Source organism: Amphiura filiformis, chromosome 1, assembly GCF_039555335.1.
Source record: "Amphiura filiformis chromosome 1, Afil_fr2py, whole genome shotgun sequence".
Classification (NCBI taxonomy): domain Eukaryota; kingdom Metazoa; phylum Echinodermata; class Ophiuroidea; order Amphilepidida; family Amphiuridae; genus Amphiura; species Amphiura filiformis.
This window is the reverse complement of record NC_092628.1, coordinates 29408554-29432951: the sequence shown is the minus strand read 5'-3', so window position 1 is coordinate 29432951 and position 24398 is coordinate 29408554. Positions and strand designations below refer to the sequence as shown.

The window sequence follows — 24398 nt, the reverse complement described above, 5'->3', positions numbered from 1 at the left end:
TCCGTCGGCAAAAATTGTTTCCGTCGGTACATTTACAAGTTGTGCCCCCTCGGTTCCAAAATCCTGGCTACGCCACTGTCCATAATTATATATTGATTATTTAAAGAGTTTGGAAATTCAAATCAACTATATAGAGACACTATGGCATTTTAAAACTAATAATTTTATCCATCAACTTTGCGTGAAAATAACTATTTTTCTGCACGTCTGTTTCTTGGATAGCTCATTTATGTGCTATTTATAGCTACAAATGCGTTTTGATTGATTAATTAATTGATTGATTGATTGATTGATTGATTGATTGATTGATTGATTGATTTACACCATTTCGTCATTAAATAAATAAGTAACATCACAAAATTTGAGTTAGCAAAACAAAACATTATTTGTAATTATTGATCTACTTCTTTGTTCATATCGTGTTATTTGACTTTCAGAAATCATAATTCTATGAACTCGGAAACGCCAAATATCTTATACGACACCTCTTTGATAGACATTTATCGTAACAACGCTGTTATAAACCCAGCATTTGAAGAAGATATAAATGATCTCGACATGACTCCGACAGTTGTCGAGAATCCTTATGAGTATTCTCTCGACAATGATTATGCATCGATAGGACCCGTCGTAAGTCATCGAGATAGGGAACAATCAACGTGCTCAACATTCACGCCTGTGGAAAAACCTGTATACAAGCCATAGATATGATAAATGTTTGAATAAACAAAATAATCAAAAAAGCTACTGCAGTGTATATAGTTTTTGTAAATTGCGATGAGTACCCCTTCCTGTATCATGAACATTGTCTATTTGCTAAGCCATCAGAACACCTTCAATGAAGGTGCTTCATGTATCTCGAGCAATAAAAACATCTTGTATACACAATTAAAAGGGAATAGTTTGGCATATCTAGGGTGTTTTATCACCATGATAACATGGTGACAAAGGTCAATGTTCATCGAATCATATAGACCTGACCCTTTTTTGCTATGTTACCATGGTTACCCACGTACATACACACTACAAATTATTATATTTCTTCATGGATTTCCTATGATGAACAATTTGAGACTATTTTGGTGTAGATCGGAGCATTTTTCAGGTTTTGACCCCTATGGAGGTCAAATCGTGACCTTTGACCTTTTTGCTTATAACTCCAGAAGGGTTTGTCACAGATATGTAAAATTGAAAATTGTATAACAAATGTTTAAAAATTGAATTATTCGGTTGCTAGCGCCTGATATCTTTTTTGTTTGCTCTTCACTTTTTCAAACCATTGAAAAAAAAATTTGGGGCAACCATTCACAACTTCCGTCGGCAAAAATTTTTTCCGTCGGTACATTTACAAGTTGTGCCCCCTCGGTTCCAAAATCCTGGCTACGCCACTGTCCATAATTATATATTGATTATTTAAAGAGTTTGGAAATTCAAATCAACTATATAGAGACACTATGGCATTTTAAAACTAATAATTTTATCCATCAACTTTGCGTGAGAATAACTATTTTTCTGCACGTCTGTTTCTTGGATAGCTCATTTATGTGCTATTTATAGCTACAAATGCGTTTTGATTGATTAATTAATTGATTGATTGATTGATTGATTGATTGATTGATTGATTGATTTACACCATTTCGTCATTAAATAAATAAGTAACATCACAAAATTTGAGTTAGCAAAACAAAACATTATTTGTAATTATTGATCTACTTCTTTGTTCATATCGTGTTATTTGACTTTCAGAAATCATAATTCTATGAACTCGGAAACGCCAGATATCTTATACGACACCTCTTTGATAGACATTTATCGTAACAACGCTGTTATAAACACAGCATTTGAAGAAGATATAAATGATCTCGACATGACTCCGACAGTTGTCAAGAATCCTTATGAGTATTCTCTCGACAATGATTATGCATCGATAGGACCCGTCGTAAGTCATCGAGATAGGGAACAATCAACGTGCTCAACATTCACTCCTGTGGAAAAACCTGTATACAAGCCATAGATATGATAAATGTTTGAATAAACAAAATAATCCAAAAAGCTACTGCAGTGTATATAGTTTTTGTAAATTGCGATGAGAACGCCTTCCTGTATCATGAACATTTGCAAAGCCACCAGAACACCTTCAATGAAGGTCCTTCATGTATCTCGAGCAATAAAAACAATCCTTATGAGTATTCTCTCGACAATGATTATGCATCGATAGGACCCGTCGTAAGTCATCGAGATAGGGAACAATCAACGTGCTCAACATTCACGCCTGTGGAAAAACCTGTATACAAGCCATAGATATGATAAATGTTTGAATAAACAAAATAATCAATTTTGTAAATTGCGATTAGAACACCTTCCTGTATCATGAACATTGTCTATTTGCTAAGCCATCAGAACACCTTCAATGAAGGTGCTTCATGTATCTCGAGCAATAAAAACATCTTGTATACACAATTAAAAAGGGAATAGTTTGGCATATCTAGGGTGTTTTATCACCATGATAACATGGTGACAAAGGTCAATGTTCATTGAATCATATAGACCTGACCCTTTTTTGCTATGTTACCATGGTTACCCACGTACACACACACTACAAATTATTATATTTCTTCATGGATTTACTATGATGATTTTGGTGTAGATCGGAGCATTTTTCAGGTTTTGACCCCTATGGAGGTCAAATCGTGATCTTTGACCTTTTTGCTTATAACTTCAGAAGGGTATGTCACAGATATGTAAAGGTATACTTTTTCTGGATCGCCATGACAAGAGGAATAATTTGGAGAACTTTTCAACAGCATTGAGGCAATTTGAATTTTGACCTCTGTATGAACTTTGATCCGCCATATATCAAAATGCCCAATGCTGACAGAGGTCAAGTAAACTTCTTTTTGAAGTTCGTGATCTTGAGAAGCATTATCCATCAAACAAAACTATGGACACCAAAACAAGTTTCTGGGGCAAATTGCGTTTAGCAGCCGGACTATATAATTTATTATATCATGTTGCATTTTCAGGTATGTGGTATGTGCAAGCCCCTTCGCATGTCCGTTTCCGGTGGGTTTCAGCAGAGACAAAATAATGCGCCCAACATTTCTTAGTGCATTTGGAATATGTGTTTTCCATCATTTCGGGAAAGATATAGGTCGTAAAATGTAGTTCTATTATACATATATAGGGGAAAAGAATGTCAAACTTCCAGAGTCTGCGTGGCACATCCCAGTCCGGGATCCCAGTAGGCCCGGGCGAACAAGAATTATTTTTTAACTTTGGCATTGGGAATTGAATGATCCTTAATCACAATAAACATTTTATTATTTTACATAAGTCATTAATTAGTCACTTCTTTAGCTTTAACCCTAGAACTACGAAGGGTTGTATTAGCCCTACTAGTATAGGGCCCCGGTCCCCGCACTCCGTGCATCCGCGGGTATTCATGCTCGTCGAAAATTTCGCGAAATAAGGGGTGTTTTCAGATGAATAAAACGCGATTCGCGAAACACACAAAAAAGGGTGCTTTTTCAAACCACATGTTCGCGAAATTGAAAAAAAAGGTATTTTAATCGAGCAGCCTACGCGTTTCTGCCAGAAAAGGGTATATCGTTCGCGTTTTAGCGAAAATAGGGGTATTGTCGAAGGGCAAATAATTCGCGAAATCGCTAAAAAAGGGGTGTTTTCCCCCTGGAAACTTCGCGAAATGAGATGCAAAAGGGGGTGTTTTTAAAGTTCACCGACAAGCATGAATACCCGCAGATGCACGGAGTGCGGGGACCGGGTATAGGGCCTTTTGACTGTGGTGATCCAAAACCATGCTATACCATAAAACCTGGCTATGTCCAGAGAGCAGCTGCCAGTGACTGTTAAATTCCTCGGGGACAGCGGTTAGTGGGCTCTGAGCTGTCACTGGGGTTTTAGCAGTTCTCAGTATATATAGCATGGTGTATAGTATATTGTGTAAAATAAAAAAAGGCCCTGTGGTAGGGCTAGGTTGTATCACCCCCCCCCCCTCTCCGCAGAATTTTAGCCGAAAATAATTTTGCCTATACTTTTGTACATTGCCAGCAGTTCCCCATGGGCGCACTCACATTATGACGTTATAGCGACATTATGTAGGGTATGTTTGTACTTATTTTTGTATCACTGGCTAGAGGAGAATCATAGGTACCAAATATAATGGTCACGTGACGTTTAAAATTGAAAATTAGGGGGGTTGCAACCCCCTTCGTAGTCTGTGTTACAAAATATGGTTCAATAGTTCTAACCGTGGGTGAATTAATGTTTGAGTGGGTCATATTGTGGATAATTGTGTTAATATCAAAAATTATAGCGCATTGGTGACAATTAAGATATGTATCTTATACGGCCAAGGACTACAACTACTGCACTGAAAATTTTATTTCAGCACAGTTGTGGAGTTACAGTCAAAAATGAGGGAAAGCCAATATTTGATCAATAAATCAATAACTACTTGTCTTGAGTCACTGAAATTCCAGTGTTGTAACTGGAGTCCTTGCCCTATAATATACATAACTTTTGTTACCAGTGTTTTATTAGGTTTTGAGAAAAATGCAAAAATAATCACAAATTTATCAAGGGTTGTAGTACCACCTTAAAGTGTCTATAAATATGATGGTCGACATATAATCACGAGTAGTATAATTCCTTGATTTTGACCATTTTCTCCCGTTTTTCAGGGATAAAATGGGGACAGCAAAGAGCAAAAAAGACAAGTGGGGACGAAAATATGACTTTGTCCCCTCACACTTAAATCCTGGTTCAATGCTCATTGCTCTCATTTTCATTTCCGATTTTTTGTACAAATGAAAAAAATAGGTCAGTCATGTAGTAAAAGTTAATACTTGGCATGATAGGAAGTTACCTTTGGACACGCTCGTATCATTTACGCCGGAATGGGATCCTCTATCATGCTCATGTTCATGAGAAATAATCCTCAACAGACAGGCATACAACCTTCATGCGTGTTAGCCAGTTAAAATATGAACTTGAAGAAAAATTGTGCTTGTTGCTGCATGCTGGCTAGTTTCTAAGGTATTAGCTTATATTATATTAAATTATATTAATATAAAATGATAGTTTATGTTGTGTTTATTTGATTGTTTGTTTTATTAGTTTTTGTTGTTTCCTTTTCTTGTGTTTATTAACCAACCGAAAATGTTTTGGTTTATTTATGTTTAAAGGCCATTTATTTATTTATTTATTTATTTATTTATTTATTTATTTATTTATTTATTTATTTACCTTTGTCATTGTCATAGAGGTGCTAACATAACCTATATTTAGTAGTTCAGCTGAAAGCTGCGTATGAAAGAAAAAAATAAGACATTTTAAATGAATTTAGTTTATATTAGGGCCTATATTAAATTGTGATAGTTTATATTGTGTTTATTTAATTGTTTGTTTGATTAGGTTTTGTTGTTTTCTTTTCTTGTGTTTATTGGCCAACCTAAAATGTTTTGGTTTATTTATCAGTCAATGAGTCAAACAATGTTTAAAGGCCCATTCAGGGATTTGCTCATCCGGACGATCGTAAGAATCATCAGAAATCAGATTTTGGTACTGTTGTCATTATCTGATCATTATTAGATCTGCTAACATAACCGGCTAGAGTAGTTCCGCTGTAATTTGAAATACAGCATAGGTCTAACAGTATATAAATTAGCTACATGTATTTCAATGGGCTTCAATTTTTGTTTTTTTGCCCAAATTTTTCATTTCAGAAATATCTTTTAAGGGATTTATACACAACTTAAATTTTTTATTCTTTCGCTGGGATCACCGGACTTGAACGCGAGCTAGCTGACGTGTTTGACCCATAAATTGAAGTGATCAGCGTGAGATAAAGGTAATATGATTATACAATAACAAGCAATAAAGGAAATTAAGGTACATCGCTTTTGCCACCTTAGCAACTCACTCTGTTTCCAAATTGGATATTGGAACTTCGTAATTGTCAAATTGAAGTTTCTGTGGAATTCATTATGCACTGAGTATTATAGCCGTGTGACAGTCGCGAACCGGGTCGCGAACTTGTGTATGATCAGTGACTGGTGACGCAGTAGAATCATAACCAGGGGAAATCCCCCCAGCAAATTCTCAGGGATAAAATAGGACACCAAAGAGCAAATTGTCAAGTTAAAATAACTAAATATGGGATAAAAATGACAAATGCGGACGAAAATTTGGCTTTGCCCCTCACACCAAAATCCTGGCGACGCCGGCTGCTACGGGTATGTGCCTACCGGCTTCTTAGAGTTGGGGCATAGGCCTATAGCATAATGGCATCATCGGGTAAAAATAAAAAGGGGCCGTGACATTAAGAAAAACATAAGGGTTCCCTTGGTATAAAATGTTGACCAAAAATAGGGGTCATCGTGTCACAAAATTCAGAAAACAAATCAGCGAAATTCGATTTTTTTCCTCACAAATTTGCCATCGAATTTGCTGAAATAAGAGAACTTGACAGTTTTAGCATATAAATGGCATTTTCATAATAAAATTCGAGAAAAAGGAGGATAATTGCCGAACCTAAAAAGAGAGGATCGGGTAGGACTAAAAAGTGGGAGGTCATCGGTAGGTCTATATCCGACTTCAGGGCCTACTGCCCCCCCCCCAACGTGGTGGTCGCAGTTGACCTGACTGGTCTTCAAAACGCAACCTCTGAAATTATACGGGGTCTTATCATAATTTCACCGTAACTGTATTTGAAAGATTATAACATATTAATGTTAAGTTTGACAAAATATATTTTAGTTTTACAATGACATTTTTTCGGTATTTGTCACGGTGCCCGTGGCATGCTGCATGCACAAACCACACTTGACTCGTTACATTTTCATATATTTTCACCTTCAGCTTTACAGAAGCCCACTGCGTGTACCTTGAAAGCTAATTCGTGAGATTTATGCGATGATGTCATTATACGGCATTAAAGACATTCCCACAACCCAATGGGGTTTCTGACCTTGTATGTCTGGCTTTTGTACACATGTGGTACAGTTGTTCATGCCTTGCATTGGAATTGTGTGCAAATATCTGGTGTTTTCATCCTATTATTTAACATTCATAACATCGAGGAATAAAATTAATGCAGTGGGACGATATGAATGTTTCCTGTAAGAAAATCAAATATCAGTGTTAAGTCTCAACTATTAGCTTGTTGGCTGCAGTTTTAAAATTACCATTTTGTGTGTGTGGCAATGGGGACTTTGCCTTTAAAATTAGGTTATATTGATCAAATTTCCCAATCATAGTGCATTGTAGGAATGCCTTTAAGCCTCCTCTGGTCCGCAACAATTGAGCAAAAGTTGACAGAAATCCTCTTGTGCGCCCATGTGTAAATAAGAATGTCTGCACGGTGGAGTAAGCTTATTTAAATATACATTGGTGATGTAAAGCTATTGTAACAAGCGATATGGCCATAATAGCACAATTTCATCAGTTCATTGGGATGTAATTCTACAAATTAATGCAAGATTGTTTGTAAACTTTCGAGGTCAAAAGTGATTCGTAGAAACCACAGAAATTACCATGGAATTTTGAAGAATGCAGTAACGTACCCGTGTATGAATTGGAGATTTGCTATTTCTATCGCATTAGTCACTCATATAACAGGACAAAATTCCATCTTCATGCGACCTAACCCAGATGGCAGAGCTGGTAAGAGAAATTTTACTTCCATTGCACTTCAACGCATTAATTTAACCGACATTACACCCATGCTGTAACCCTTTAGGATACCATAGTGCATAGTGAAATTGGACATTAACATTAACATTTTTATCATTAGTAAAGTTATAAGCGCGTAAAATTAAGATTCCTTCAACTGTGATGTTATGATCGAGTGTTACGAGCTGTTACGGAATAAAATAACCGCACTATGGCACTTTTTAGACGGTAACAATCTGTGCTCCACAACAACTACGTGTTGAAGGAATTTAATCAATCATTTATTATTTTACTTTTAAAAAGCATATGCTTTGAGATTCTGTTGATACTAGATAAATTGATTGATTGATTGATTGCTTGCTTGATTGATTGATTAATTGATTGATTGATTGATTGATTGATTGATTGATTGATTGATTGATTGATTGATTGATTGATTGATTGTCAATCATGTATATAATTGACAAGATTGTTAAAGCACCCGTACATGTAATATAAATCTATGGCAAAAACTAATAATGCGATAACCATTTTGTCACGGCCCTTTCCGCGTTTAATATGGTTATTAACTATATAGTCCTAACTGTTCTGATGTGTTGAATATGACGTTGTTCAATTCCCCTAAAAAGTGTACTACTGCACTCCCCGACTACACTTTAAATACAACTTATATAGTGTTAATAAACACGTAAACATGGTAAAGTAAAGACTAGGAGACGTCGCTTACACCACAACACGCTTAACCCCGCGCTTGCATGGATATTTTACCACTAATTATTAACGCTGTTCATATTGCTAGAACATGTTACGGTGTTATAATAGAGTTAACGTGTTATAGTGTTAATTGTTAGCAACGCCTCCTATTCCTTTACGTGTTCCTTTACGTGTAAAGCACAAATAGAAACGTGCTGAAGTGTTTAAAAAGTGTTATCCGTATTTTAAGACGTATTTTTAGACGTTAGAGTAATCCCATTTTCTCCACATAGGCCTATATTATAGAGCCTAATATTTAATAGACCTTCATCATGAATGCATGTATTGGTATATATGACCGGTTACAAATTAATGATTAAACGCCCTTATTGTCCATTGAATTTAAAATAGCATTTACTATACCCTCTTAAGAAATCAAGGTTAATATTAAGTTTTCTGAAGGTTTTTCAATGTTTACTTTGTGAAACGTACATATTCTGGCCTTGGTTGGTACTTTTTTTTGTTTATTGTGATTTTGTGCTCGGTGATTATTTTATGACATTATTCTAAAGGTAGAATTATTACAATGTATGTATTGTTAATTTTGTTATCTAAATGTGTTTGAACAAATCTGTTTCTTTACTCAGCCAATTCGTATGATTCTAACACAATAATACTCACTGGTCATAAAAGAAAGCAATATTATCAGTATAACTAAATATCGCAAGACCATATACAATAACGAATTGTCTTTTAAACCAATAAAATCATCAAAATTATGAATTACCCGCATTTCATATTTTGGTTTTAATCAACAAGCATCTCTCTCCTCTTTTCTTTCAGCAGTGTGTTCAATATTATTTCGAGCAGGAATCGATAGCTGAAATTTAAATAAATGCCGACAATGGATTTAAGAATATACATAGCTACGTTGGGTCTCGTGCTGACGGTAAGAATAAATGTTATAATAATTACGTTATCAATTTTGTAATAAAACTTATGTGTGTATATACGAATCCAATTTCACGCATTCATGCACCTCAATGGCGGCCATAGCTGCGACGGGGACCCAACTATATCACCTAAAATATGAAATGATGCGGCCTTAAAGGGTATTGTAAACTGCATTCTATCACCCGTGTTACACGTAGACAAAAGAATGATGATCGACAGTTTACAATACAAAAGAATCTAACATCGAATTTTAAGGGGGTTTAATCCACCCAATTGGGCACTCACAACACCTGTTTGGTGCATGCGGGGTGCCAATAATGGCCGACCAAATCCTGACCATGACTTGGCTCGTTGGATTCGTCTATATGCACTAGGTTTGTGTATAGTCGTAGATATTTCCTTTTCATTTCTCTTTGTTTGTACAAGATCGTAGATTAAAATACATTGATTATATACATATGGCTTTTCATTAGACATATATAATATAGGCCTGTATTCAATCATTGTAAAATATTTGTATCTGATTCAGATTTCTTCAACAAACAGAAAATTAAAACATTTAATTAATTCGCTTTGCTGTTACAATATTTTTATGAGGAAAGGGTGTCACTATTTAAACACCACGACCAGGCTTTCAAATATTTACATTATTTACATGGTGCATTCCAAAGTGTGGGTGAACACCGTGTACGGTAGCATGTATTGTAACTCTTAGAAAAGTTATGTTATTTACCATTTTTATTAAGCGGTAAATGAGGTATGGGTTTTGGTCATTATGTACATAGGCCTATACATCCGTAGCTTAAAGCCATATTATAACATTTGCTGAGGAAGACGCCCTCACTGAATTTTTAAAATTCCTTTTTTACACGATTAAATTGTACTTTATTAAACCAATAGGCCTATACCCTGCAAAAATCAAGACTCTAGATGCTGTAGTTTTGTCAAAATCCGAGATTTTGAATAAAACGCCGGATTCGGCGCTTTATTATTACGATGGAATTATTAGTCGAACGCATACACGATGTTCATAACACACAGTACGTACACGGCGTGCGGGACGATGATATACACAACAAAGGGTCGCACCACAACATGACCGAAGGAGTGGTACGTATTGGCGACATGTGCGCTGGTAGTAAATTCCAATTTTCTTTGCTTTGCCGTAGTTGTTCGGCTCAAAAATAAAAGGGGATATAGCTGACAGTAAAAGCTAACATTTTATGGCAAAGAAATGCTAATCTATTTTGTTTGAAAATGTTATAATATGGCTTTAACTCCAATATTGAAGTTGAAAATTTGCATTGCCAATAGTTAATTTTGATATACAAATAAAGAGGTATACGCATTACATCAGAGGGCATTGTCTAAAAAATACATTTGGATCGGTGTTATGATTCTTGAATTTCATAAGGCAAAAAAAAAAAAGGTTTGTCTCAAAGCTTGCTCGCGCGTTTGTAAAATCGCACGATTTGACAAAAAAGAAATGCGGAAATTTTTTTATTTCAAAAAAAAAAATTTTTTTAAGTTTTTTCCAGAAAAAATCGGCGAAAATCAGACTTTTTTTATCAAAATACCATGAAAAAATCTGGAAAAAAAATCGCATTTCGCATTTGTTTTAAATTTCTCGTGAGCTTTGAGACAAACCTTTTTTTTGTTGGCTTAATTAACTTACATGTTTGATCATACACGCAAACACTGAAAGACCTACTGAAATAATAATGTAAAAATTCAAAGAACAGACCTTCCAGAATAGGTAGTCGTTACTCTGAGTTTCATGCCTAAAAGGCAATCGTCTATACGCTCTCCCTTTTGGGATTGAGCACTTTATTCAAAAGATAGTCTAACTTGAGTAAAATGTTGGAAATAATAATGTATATTTTTTTAAAGATTCTTTTTGAACTAAATAAGCCCTGTATATACACAATTGAGCCAAAGACGGACGGCACATTAATGTTTACACTGTAAATTCAAATTTTGACCTTCTTGAGGACACGAACACGTTCGCTTGGACTATAAGCTCTAAATTTAATGCATTTTGATATTTTTATCTCTAAAACAAACACAAAATCGATGTTTTAAGATTTGTGACAGTGGTGCTATCTACTAAACCGTGTAAGGGGTGCTATCTACTGAAGACTGACATTTCCAATATAGATAATAAAACAGAAAGTGTGAGAGGGGTGGCAGGTAGCATGGAACCCAACAGATGGATTTCTTGCTAAAGCTAAATATTTTTTTTACTCTGCCAATAAATTTGAAATCCCCCTTGCACACCAACGGGAGTGCATGGGAGAAAATATACAAATAAAACCACGTGAAACCACTGGACTGTTAGTACTTTAATATGTTCATTAAGTGTTGTGATAGCTACTTCAGGACATCATGGGCATTGATGCACAGTGTGTCATCGCCCTGATATCTTCATGGCAGAAATCGCCATGGTAGGTTGAATCCACAGCCACGCATGGCCATTTTGTTCCGACCTGTTTAATAGTTTTGACACGCATAATGAGCCGACCGAGGGACATCCGACTAAGGCTACTGACAATAGTCTGGTAATTGACCTCTCTGTGTGTGAGTGAGCATGTATACGCCATGAGGTCATCTGCTTTTAGACTGCCTCCACGAGTATACGCGAGTGAGTGCAGCTAGCCTATGCTGCGCTATAGTTCGGCACATATAAAATCAGAATTTTTGTCAGTTTTTGAGCTCAATACGCACGCTTCTTTCTCAATACGCAAGCTGACGACTATCATATCCTTTCAACACATATGTTCAAGTGCAAGGGAAAAAATATGGCTCCTTTAGAATAAAAAAATTACGGGAGATATTCATCATTTTCTACCCCGGTATCAAAGATTTATCGTCTGAATATCAAATCGTGCATAGCACATTCACGTGTATCGATCCCGTGTATTCATTTTAGTGTCTCTGCTGTACAATGTAATTATTAACCAGGCGATGTCGGTGTGTGACGTTCGTCTTCAAGAGTAGATATGAGAAAATTTGTAACCATTACCTGAGAATTTCACCTCATCGGATGTCCAAAACGTCGTTTTAATAACGACGCATTCGGCCTACAATAGATTTTTTTAACCACATACACACAATTCCATGGCTACTGCACCTATATACTTAAACCATAATGGTGTAAACTTCGCTATTTATAACCAATAGATGGATAAGCTTTAAACTCATGCTACTGTTTAGGTGTTAAACTAGTGTGATTTAAAGCTCATAATCCGTTTTGAGTTAACGGTAAAAACAACTATTGATTAATCCTAAACTAAACAGTGGCCAAGTTTAAAGCTTTTAAACTTATATTAGACATGTTAGAAGGAGAATTAAGAAAGTTTAAAATATTGTTTAAAGATTCTTTAATAGGCGAACTACTCCCCATTCAGAAAAATACAGCACTAATTTTTTTGGATAAAAAAAATATTATCCTGTTTTGCCTAATGAAACATAGCTAAATCCTAATCCTTTAGTTAGTCTTAACTGGCAATGAAAGTAAAATTTTTAATATTTGGTCAAATTTTGGAAATATGGGCCAATAACATCCATTTTAGGGCGTTTTTTGACCTTTTTCATATTCTCTGACAATTATTTATTTATTAGAACTAACTAAAGGATTAGGATTTAGCTATGGTTCATTTGGCAGAACAGGATAATATTTTTTAATCTAAAATAATTAGTGCTGTATTTTTCTGGAACGGGGAGTAGAGTGTATTAAATCGTCAACGTCGACACATCTTTATTACACAGATATATTAAAGCCATATTATAACATTTTCAAACAAAATAGATTAGCATTTCTTTGCCATAAAATGTTAGCTTTTACTGTCAGATATATCCCCTTTTATCTTTGAGCCGAACAACTACGGCAAAGCAAAGAAAATTGGAATTTACTACCAGCGCGCAAACCACTCCTTCGGTCATGTTGTGGTACGACCCTTTGTTGTGTGTATCACCGTCCCGCACGCCGTGTACGTACTGTGTGTTATGAACATCGTGTATGCGTTCGATTAAATAATTCCATCGTAATAATAAAGCGCCGGTTCCGGCGTTTTATTCCAAATCTCGGATTTTGACAAAACTACAGCACCTAGAGTCTTGATTTTTGCAGGGTATATTGGTTTAATAAAGTACAATTTAATCGTGTAAAAAAGGAATTTGAAAATTCAGTGAGGGCGTCTTCCTCAGCAAATGTTATAATATGGCTTTAATGTTATCATTGTTATTACCCCATGCAGGTGAGTTTACCACTAGTGCTGGGCGATGCAACCATGCAGATTGAATTAGTGAGTTTTGCTAATCCTGATCACCGTGAACTCGATGGAGATTGCTGCGATATTTTGATTGGATCTTGTGGTAATAATGCTTGTGATAATAGATTCAACATTTGCCTCGATGATCTCAAATCTAGGTAAGATTTGTGTGGGTGGGGTGTGCGGGTGGGTGTCCCCGGGGGTCACTCCCATTGTGGCCTGTATACCATCCGCGATAATCAACTTTTGAAAAGCACCCTAAACAATGATTTAACCCTTGGATAAAACGATACCCTAAACAGGTAACACGCGCCTGTTTTCACACCCTCAACAGGGATTTTATTCCTTGCATCAAATTTCATACCCTATATTTCATTTCCGCGTATTAGCAATTGCAATTTTGCTACCCTATTTCCCAATTTTTCATGTTTTTGACATTCTAAACACGATACGCGCGTATCGTGCCGACCCATGAAAAACTACCCTTTTTACGCAATTTTATTATCGCGGATGGTGTACAGGCCACAATGGGAGTGACCCCTCGCTTCGGGGTGGGTGTGCATCATTGTTGTGTATGCGGGCATGTCGCCCGGGCATGTCGCTGGGGTCGGAGGGAGATAAGAAGAATGTGAGTGGGCATGTGTAGTCGGGTGGGTGTTGTTGTGGGTGTTCTGAATGTATGCATGGGTAGGTTGTCTCGGGCATAAAGTATGAATACATTACAATGTGGGTTGGGAGTCGTGTGACACATATTTTGATCTAGCCCTTAGATCATCGCAGTTGTCTTTCTTTTTTTTTCCCTTCAGATCAAACGACTTTAGCAGATGCACGATTGGTTTGATAGAGACAAGTAAGGTTGGAAATGATCGAATTACTTTTGAATCGATTATTCCTAGAAATATACCCAATCCTTCATCATTTACGAGTTCAAAATGGACGGTAAGAAAACTTTATACAGTATGCACAATAAATAAGGTACCAATTTTTGCACATGATCCCACAGCCACAGTGAGGTTAGATTTTGAAAATCAAGGCAACCACAATCGAGTGACCAGGGTTCAAACCCCACTGAGTCCTGATTTTTTCGCTCACTCAATTTATTGTTATGGTTCTGTTGATTTGCCCGAGCTTCATATTTAGTTTTCAGTGAAGTTTTCCCATGGGTGTCCCAACGTGCTCTTGTTAAGATAACAGCAGCGCTCCATATCGGTACCTAAAACGGGGGAGGATGAATACTTGCCATTGATGACTTCAGTCAGATGTTTCTAAGAAATAGAATAACATTCTATCTCATGAGCACTCATGCATATAACGTAATGTAAACCTTTTACCTGAACTACTTAATGCCCGTTTCATTCTCAGGGAGTCAGACTGAAAATCCGAATATGGGACGTAGATGACAGTAATCCAGATGACAAGGTAGACGAGTACACTAAAGACATCAATCAAAGTCCAGGATCGTCATCATCAAGTCCATGGATAAGTCACTCATTGGATGGTCGAAATACAGAGTAAGTCAATCCAATCAGATCGGGATCAAATTGTCAAATGTGTTGGGAATTTGTGATCTTCTGATCATCTTTCATCTTTAAAGAAATTATTATTCAATCATCTTTATTCAAACAAATTTATACATATAAATTTAAAGGAATAAAGAAATCAAAAACATGCAAGACAACTGGAGCCTTTACTGACCACCAGGCATAGCGTGAACGACATACATATTACACATACGCAAATTTTAAAACACCTAAAAAAGGATACACAAAAATTTAATTTAAAATAAGGTTAACCAGCACATTGAGCAACAGGCTACAGATACGCCGCCCTGAGGATATTGACATTCCACTCTTTTTCATGCCTTGCCTGAAAGATGGAAAAAGATTTTGGAGATGTCATTCTTCATTATATAACTGATACCAAATAGTATTTCGGAAATAATTTAAAAAAAGATGTGTTATAAATTGCTTATTGGAATATGATTTTTTTCTTGAAAAAATGCAGTTACAGAAGTCTCTTGCCAATTTAATGTTATGGTCTTAAGCAACTTTGTGTGAATTGACACGTACGTTTGAATTATTTTTTGTTGGAATGCGAGACGTTTAATTAATAGAAGCTTGATTGGTGAAGAACACTAAAAGGATGTGTAAGTGATCTACAATCCCGGCCAAAATGGTTGGAACTCTTTGATACAGGTACTTTAAATATGTCCGCGCCATTCCTCCGGTCAATGTTGCCAGTTGTTTATTTGGTTGTGCACCCTTAGAGACACCCAGCATTAATTGATGTGGCAGGGGGAGGGTTGTAGTAGTAGGCGAAAGAAAGAAGAAGGCGAAATTGTAGCATGTTAAGTATGACGGAAATACGGTTTCAAACAGTCCTACTTTTACACAAGTGTTCCAATTAATTTTGACTGGGATTGTAGGCTATTACGTATCCAATAATAATGATTGATAATATCATTGGATCCTAAATACCGTAGAATTCCGTCTAGAAGCATATATGCCTCCAAACGAGGGGTTTTTTTTAACGAAAGATATGAAAGGCCAATACCCTTCTCAAAAACATTGCAATAGATTGGTCTTACAAATATACATGTTTGTACAGCCGCCTTTATCAGTAATATAGTTGTTCAAACTCCAAATAACGTTTTTGTTGAGAGTATCTGCCTCTTGTCTCTTGTGTCAAAAAAAACCTCGTTTAGAGGCATATATGCTTGTAGACGGAATTTTACGGTATTCTATCCTCTGGATTTACTTATTCCGTTGAGGATAGCATGGGATACTTCATATGTTATACAGTGAGTTATGTTAAGTTAAGTTATGATTTGTGTTAAAAAAAACATGGCGTATGAATATGCTCAGCATTTTGACTTTAATAATATTTTATCCATAGGTTTGGTATGCCCCGAACAGAAATATCAGCAGCAGAAGAAATCTATGAATTTGCAAAAGTTGGATGTATTGTATTCCTGGCGATGACACCACCGACAGTCATTATTACTTAGTGCATGATTTGTGTGGTTGTCCAAAATATTAAATACATAAGCAAAAGATTGTGATATCACTTTATTCATACGTTTACACAATTATAACTCATTGTGTCTTTCAATTTTGAACCTGTAGTATGGAGATCAAAATTCGTGTGTACTGCAATCAAAATTACTACAACACAGACTGCACGGTATATTGTATTCCTCATGATGACGATACCAACGGTCATTACGAATGTGATCAAGATACAGGTGCCAAAATTTGTCATCCCGGTTGGCAAGGAAACAACTGTGATATGGATATAAATGAGTGTGCTTCAAACCCCTGCCAGAATGGGGGAACATGTGCTAACAGGGAAAATCGTTATATATGCACATGCGCAGACGGATATCGAGGTGAGTACGCTTGTTTTTCAGATGTTCGATGTTCACCCTCTTGTTCGCAAAAAGCGCATGTTGTTCACAGACGATGGTGCCGTTATATAATCTATCATAACCAAGAATGTTACAAAGTTATTTAGGTATCATGCATGCATAACCTTACTCATCTTGAAAAGTTAAGCAGAAGTATCACGTTACTTTTTAAATATTTGTATAAAAAACGAGTTTAAGGTCTAGATTCTCACAAATATGTACGTAATATTATAGTTCAACATGCATATTTTATTTTGTCTGTAATATAGGAAACAATTGTGAAATAAATATCAACGAGTGTCACTCGTCGCCATGTCAACATGACTCTACCTGCGTGGACTTAGTGAACGGGTACACATGCAGCTGTTCCGAAGGCTATGAAGGAAATCGTTGCCAACATGAAATTGACGAATGCACAAGCTCTCCGTGTCAAAACCAAGCCACTTGTGAAGACCATCTACTTGGATACACGTGCAGATGCTCACCAGGTTACGAAGGCGTCCACTGTGAAGCTGAGATCAATGAGTGCGCGAGTAATCCATGTGTAGATGACCACACATGTGTGGATGAGTTTCTTGGTTATTCATGTCTTTGCGCTCCTGGATATGAAGGCAAACATTGTGAGCTGGATATCAACGAATGTTTAAGCGAGCCCTGCCAACATGACTCCACATGTAATGAAAACAGAATCGCAAGTTATGAATGCATTTGTGCCCCCGGTTATGAAGGAGTTAATTGCGAGTTGGAAATTGATGAATGTGCTAGCAATCCCTGCCGTAATGCAGCCACGTGTTTTGATAAATTTCTAAGCTATTCGTGCACGTGTGTTCCTGGATACGAAGGAGTAAATTGCGAGGCAGAAATAAATGAATGCCAAAGCTTACCGTGTCAGAATAATGCGAGATGTATAGATCAATTTGTTAGCTTTACTTGTGTGTGCTCAGAAGGGTTTCAAGGAACTCTTTGTGAAGAAGAAATAGACGAATGCTTGAGCCAACCATGTCAAAATAATGCCACGTGCGTTGATAAATTGTTGGAATACGATTGTGAATGTCAGTCCGGGTATGAAGGAGATCAATGTGAGTTTGAAATTGACGAATGCGCGAGCTCACCATGCCAAAATGGCGCTACTTGTACAGATGTGTTGCTTGGATACGAATGCGATTGTCCTTCAGGATTTGAAGGAATTCGTTGCGAACTTGAAATTAATGAATGTTTGAGTCAACCTTGCAAGAATAATGCCACTTGCAAGGACGAATTTCTTGGATTTTCATGCCTTTGTTCTCCTGGATACCAGGGTATGTTCTGTGGGGTACAAGTCGATGAATGTTCTAGTCAACCTTGTCAAAACCAAGGAACTTGCGACGATTATTTACTCGGATATACCTGCTCATGTCCAGATGGCTTCGAAGGTGTTCACTGCGAATTAGAAATCAACGAATGTAATAGCCAGCCATGTCAAAATAATGCTACTTGTGTAGACCAATTTCTTGGTTACAGATGCGAATGCTTGGAAGGCTACCAGGGTATTAATTGTGAGGAGGAAATTAACGAGTGCCTTAGTCAACCATGTTATAACAATGCCACTTGTGTTGATGAATTCCTTAGTTTTACATGTATGTGTGCACCTGGTTTTGAAGGGATCTTATGTGATGTTGAAATCAATGAATGTTCCAGCAATCCTTGCCGGGATAACCACACCTGTGAAGACCAATTCCTTGGTTATACCTGTTTGTGTTCACCTGGATACCAAGGCACACATTGTGAGCACGAGATTGATGAGTGCATCAGTACGCCATGTCAAAACAACGCGACGTGCACTGATCAACTACTTGGATATACCTGCTTGTGTTCTCCTGGATTTGAAGGAATCCACTGTGAAAGAGAAATCAATGAATGCTCTAGTGAGCCTTGTCAATATAATTCCACATGTATCGATGAATTTCTCAGCTATTCATGTTCTTGTACTCTAGGATTTGAAGGTTTGAACTGTGAAACGGAAATAGATGAATGCTTGAGCAGTCCTTGTCAACATAACGCTACCTGTCAGGACAAATTGAACGCAGTCTCTTGTGAATGTCCTCGCGGATATCAAGGGTCGTTTTGCGAAGAAGAAATTAATGAATGTTTCAGTATACCTTGCCAAAATAATGCAACTTGTATTGATAAGTTGGATGACTACCAGTGCACCTGCCCTCCTGGATACCAAGGATTCCATTGTGAAGAGAACATCAATGAATGCGCGAGTAATCCATGCAATGAAGATCATACATGTGTGGATGAACTACTTGGCTATTCTTGTCAATGTTCTCCAGGTTATGAAGGCGTTCACTGTGAAATGGAAATTGATGAATGTGCAAGTCAACCATGTAGAAATAACGCCACTTGTACTGATAACTTTCTGGAATATATTTGCCAATGCGCTTCAGGTTATCAAGGAGTGAATTGTGAAGAGGAAACCAATGAATGTTTGAGTCTACCATGCAAAAACAACGCCACATGTGTTGATCATTTTCTGCAATACGCATGTATGTGCTCTGATGGATTTCAAGGGGTGAATTGCGAACAGGAGATTGATGAATGTATGAGTCAGCCGTGTAGAAACCAAGCCACATGCATAGATGCGTTTTTAGGATATGTTTGTGAATGCTCAACAGGTTATGAAGGGGTTAATTGCGAAGATGATATAAATGAATGTCTTTCATTACCTTGCATGAATGACGGTATATGTACAGATCAAATTGGAAACTATACCTGTGCATGTTCACCAGGATTTGAAGGCATGCAATGTCAAGTGGAAATAAATGAATGCCAAAGTCAGCCGTGTTTAAACGGTGCTTCGTGTATGGATGGTTTCCTTAACTACACATGCGCGTGTACTCCGGGATATCAAGGAGCACGTTGTGAAGATGATATTGATGAATGCGGAAGTTTGCCGTGTATGCATAACGCAACCTGTGTAGATGATGTAAATGGCTATAGTTGCCAGTGTCCAGAAGGATATGAAGGGGTTCTGTGTGAGACACGAATCGACTACTGTCAGAGCTCCCCTTGCAACCTTGGTACCTGCGTGTCTTTAGTGGGTGAATACAGGTATGTTATTCTGTGGGATTCTAGAGACATTTTCCTTTAACACATCATGCATTTCCATGGTACCGGGTATTCTCCCCGGGGTACTCTCATACGCGTGCACGAGTATGAACGCCGCTCATCAATTAACAAAATATTAATAATATCATCGGAGGAACTATTCCCTGGTGTCGTACATTGTATGATATAGGGAATAGTGTATATGGTCTTTTGATTGATGATGTCGATTTCTAAATGAAAGTAACTATCAAAAGGAAATGAGTATAGTTTAACAATCTAATACTAGTATTATTACTACTTCCTGCCATGTTAAAGTTAACATTCATTAAACCATAGCGTTAATTACTTCTTACTTCAGAACTGTTTTCGTAAGTTTTTGAAAGTAGAGAAATTTAGCCTTACATTTCGTAAAATTCTTGCCCATGCAGTGATCATGGTAATTGCAATTCATGAGATAAGAATAAGTCAATTAACACACTACTTTACTTTTATTTATATAATACAATAGATGTGAATGTGATGACAGTCACACAGGAACACATTGTGAACTACCTATACCCACTCCTTGTAAAAATGTTCCATGCTTTGTTGGACGAGGACAATGCATAGAAACCAATGAAACCGAAAGTGGTTATAAATGCAACTGCTTCAAAGACTTCTGGGGCGAGCATTGTGAAATAGGTATGTGTAATCATTATTTATCATTTTTGAATATCATAAACAATTGAGAAGTGGACAAAAAACTGATAGTTGTTATTTTTATTTATTGGGTTATTTTTCAAGAAAATGTTAGAACCAATGTTAGAATTGGTTTCTATATTTTGTAGGTAGCGGTGTGTGAGACGCTCATAACCCTGTCGGGTGGATTTGGGGTTGCGTATGGCCGTATGCCTCATACTGTTAATGCTTTTATTGTGTCGTTCTTAAAGTTTTTTTCTGGTGACATAAACAGTGTTTTCTTATGTTAACTGTTCTTGTAATATTGTCTTGGATAATAGAACAATAGTACAATGTCAATATGTTTTATTGGTTTATTTGTTTGCATATTTTACCGCAACTATTGTGCAAAGGGACTCCCCTAACTATTTATAAAACAAAAACTATTGATTAAAATTACCTCTTTTCCAGATCTTTCAAACCACGTGTATACGCTTTTAATTGAAGACACCGTATCCGAAGCAAACTTTAGTAAAAGTATAGCAAATGTGTTACGAAACGCCATGGAAACGACGCCATTAAATGTGACTCTTCGTCGTCTCTTAAGTTATATTGAAGAGGGTGACGTGGTGGTTCATATAGCCAGCATTCAAACAGCTGCAGTCTTTGAAAAGGGGTCAGTATTAGTATCATAAAAACTCGACAGTTAGCATATGTGCTTACTATCGAGCGCTTTTAAAACATGCAAACATGAAGTGCCCCACCCACAAAAGTGAAAGGGTTTTGAGCAAATCGTCGATACACATAGTTATACGAACAGGTTAGCGCAGTTTGTAAAGCACCGGTACAATTTCATGTTTTTAGAAGCGCTCGATAGTATTACGGTATTTACGGTATATCAAACAGATTTAATGGGTGAATTTGTCATATTAAACCTTTCCTTTCTTTTCGGATAAGGGTATTTTGTTGTAAGACTCTTATATGCATATCTCATTTTTTTTCTTTTCTTTTCCAGTGACATATACAATGCGGTGACGTTTTTTGCAGAAATAACCGAAAGGCTTCTAACTTCAGAAGAAATCGCTTATTTGCTTTTCAAAACTCCAAAATCCGAGTTAGAAACTGAACTTGGTTTCAAGTATATAGACGGAACAGCCACATCTGGGAAGTCGTCCAATGAGAAACAACAGGTACGGATTATCGTTTGGTCTTAACTTCCAACTATCAACAGTGCTTCGAAAGATATGACAATATTATTAGTTATGTATACAGAAAACAAACCAACTAAAATGTCCGCTACTATTTTAGGATTTTACGATTTCGAGGCAGCCGCGAGGCTCAATGTTGTGAAGTATTGTTAAAATACCTCAATTTTGTTCTTCTTACAGGATTTGTTGTCGCAGTATTGGTTTGTGGTAGCTATAGGTGTAGCTTGTTTCATTATATTCACGTTGCTGGCTCTTGTTGTATGGTATCGCAAAAGGTAAGATTTCTAGTGATTTCGGTTTCGTTTTTCCTTTTCACAGCCAATCAATTGATATTCTTAAACCATTTTCCATCATCGCATATCTTTATACTTGACATGTGCATAATGGGGTGATATACTTAGCTGAAACAGATAGTAAACTAATGCTATGGTAATGGCTGTGGCTCATATTTTCCTGCAAGACATTAGAATGACTACCTCCATCCCAAGAGGTGTTAGCTGTTAGAATAACAGATAAGAGGTAGGTTTAGGTGGGGTAACGATAGCTATTCTAAAGTTAAAAGTTACTTCAATAATATTTTCCTTGTAAATAATTCCCATGTGATGCTGTAAGAAATTATAACTTTATATTATTTTTATTATTAATAAAACATGGCTTGGTTCATCGGAAGCTGCATGAGAGCGCTGCTAAACTTCATTGTAATTATATTTTCAGACAAAAGCGTCGTCGCGAAGACTACCTGTACGCAACAGCCGGTGAATTTTCCAATAACTCTGTCATTAACCCCGCCTATGAGGGTACCAAAATGGACGACCCATCAGCAGCTATCACCGTGGAAAATCCGTACGAAGTCTTTCCTGATGACGAACACCCATATGAGTTCAGTATTAGGTCTTCCACGAGTAATTATGAAAGTCCAGATCTTGATTTGCCATCACCAACATTTTCTAGTTTCCTTGAACCCGACACATGATGTTTATGGAAAAATGTAGCTATGGTCTATAGTTTGATCAGCTCGTAATAGGCGGGAAATGTTAGGCTTTTACCGCTACGCCGGAAAGTTGACCGACGATAAGAGTGCTATTAGTTGACTTGTCTGTTCTATAATTTGGGTGTTAAAGAAAGTGGACAAAGTATAGGACTTAAATTAATAATTCGTAATGCTTCTGGCGAGATATCACAAGACAATTCTCAAAATAAAATATTCTCAAAATGAAATATCCGCGATGTTACCAGGCCCGCCGAGTACGAGCTGATCAAAGTATATATCGTCATGTTTTCCGCATACCGACGAAACCAGATTAATGACCGTCCCACTGGGTGACGAGAGCGGGATGCGCAACAATGCACAATAATGTGATCCTCCGGGATGCGCATCCATGATATAAAAAGGTGTCTTCCCGGCACTCGGTTCCGCTTCCGAAAAATGAACGCGTAGCGAGTGAGTTTCTTGTAAGTGCGTTGCAGCAAGTTACAGTACTTGTGCTTTTTAGGTCGCTCATGTCGCGATGCTGCGTGCGTATATTATTATGACACTCGTGACATCTGCGTGCTCAAGAGGATCAGAATATCACATTTAACTCATCCCACGAGTGCGAATTGGTTCAGATCTCGCTTCCAGTGCGGTGTAGCGTCACTCTATAATAACCAGTTAAGTGCCTTGCGCGATTCACCGCGAGCGCGAATGGCTCCCGGGATAGCACATGGCAAATTAATGATAATAATTATATAATAATGAATAAATAACATCGCCCTCTAGAGTCGGCACAAAACAAAGCTACGGTTGATATCTATTTGAGGTTCGTTAGTATGAAGAAATTAAAACTATTATTGTATTTTCTTCCTTTATAATATTCATGCATCATTATTGACAGGACAATTCCCCAATAAACAAACAAATTCCTCATGATAAGAGAATGATGCAATCAATATTTTAAGAGATACTGCTGAGAATTATAAAAAAAACACATATTGTTTTTAATCTTTCAAGTCGTCATTTCGTTGAAGGATTTTCCGTTGTTTTAAATTCAGAACCTAAACAAAGATTAGGCTCTAATCATGCCATCAGGGCATATGTAAAATATGAATACTGAGATATTTCACTAAAAATACCTACGATGATCAAATCAATGGAGATAAAGTGAATATAATTCTTTTCTAAATGCAATTTGCTTCAAAAAAGTTTAAAGCATTGTATTCACTCTTACAATTCACTCGTACAATAACCCTTTTATGGAATGCTTTACTGTTGGCACTTTCAAACTCACTTAGGGGCTGTGCAAAAATTATGATCCCTGGAGCAAGAATTTGTTAGTAAGCCGAGAGGGTGGCAAACAATTTTGGGCAAGTCGACATTTTTGTCACACATTACATACATACTGCAACATTTATAAAGCGCCTTTTCAAGAAAGTTTCAAAGCGCTGGTA

The 24398-nt window shown here is 36.9% G+C and overlaps 1 protein-coding gene across 1 annotated transcript; it reads left to right on the top strand.

Annotated features, from left to right (window-relative positions):
• Window positions 1–9253: 9253 nt before the first annotated feature.
• On the top strand, window positions 9254–23341 carry LOC140140477 (uncharacterized). The gene is made up of 11 exons (XM_072162265.1): window positions 9254–9334; window positions 13596–13768; window positions 14417–14549; window positions 14973–15121; window positions 16736–16998; window positions 17286–20109; window positions 20615–20787; window positions 21235–21439; window positions 21779–21953; window positions 22152–22246; window positions 22686–23341. Exons 1-11 carry the CDS (start codon window positions 9281–9283, stop codon window positions 22942–22944), a joined length of 4503 nt encoding a protein of 1500 aa, XP_072018366.1. The 5' UTR covers window positions 9254–9280; the 3' UTR covers window positions 22945–23341.
• Window positions 23342–24398: the final 1057 nt, after the last annotated feature.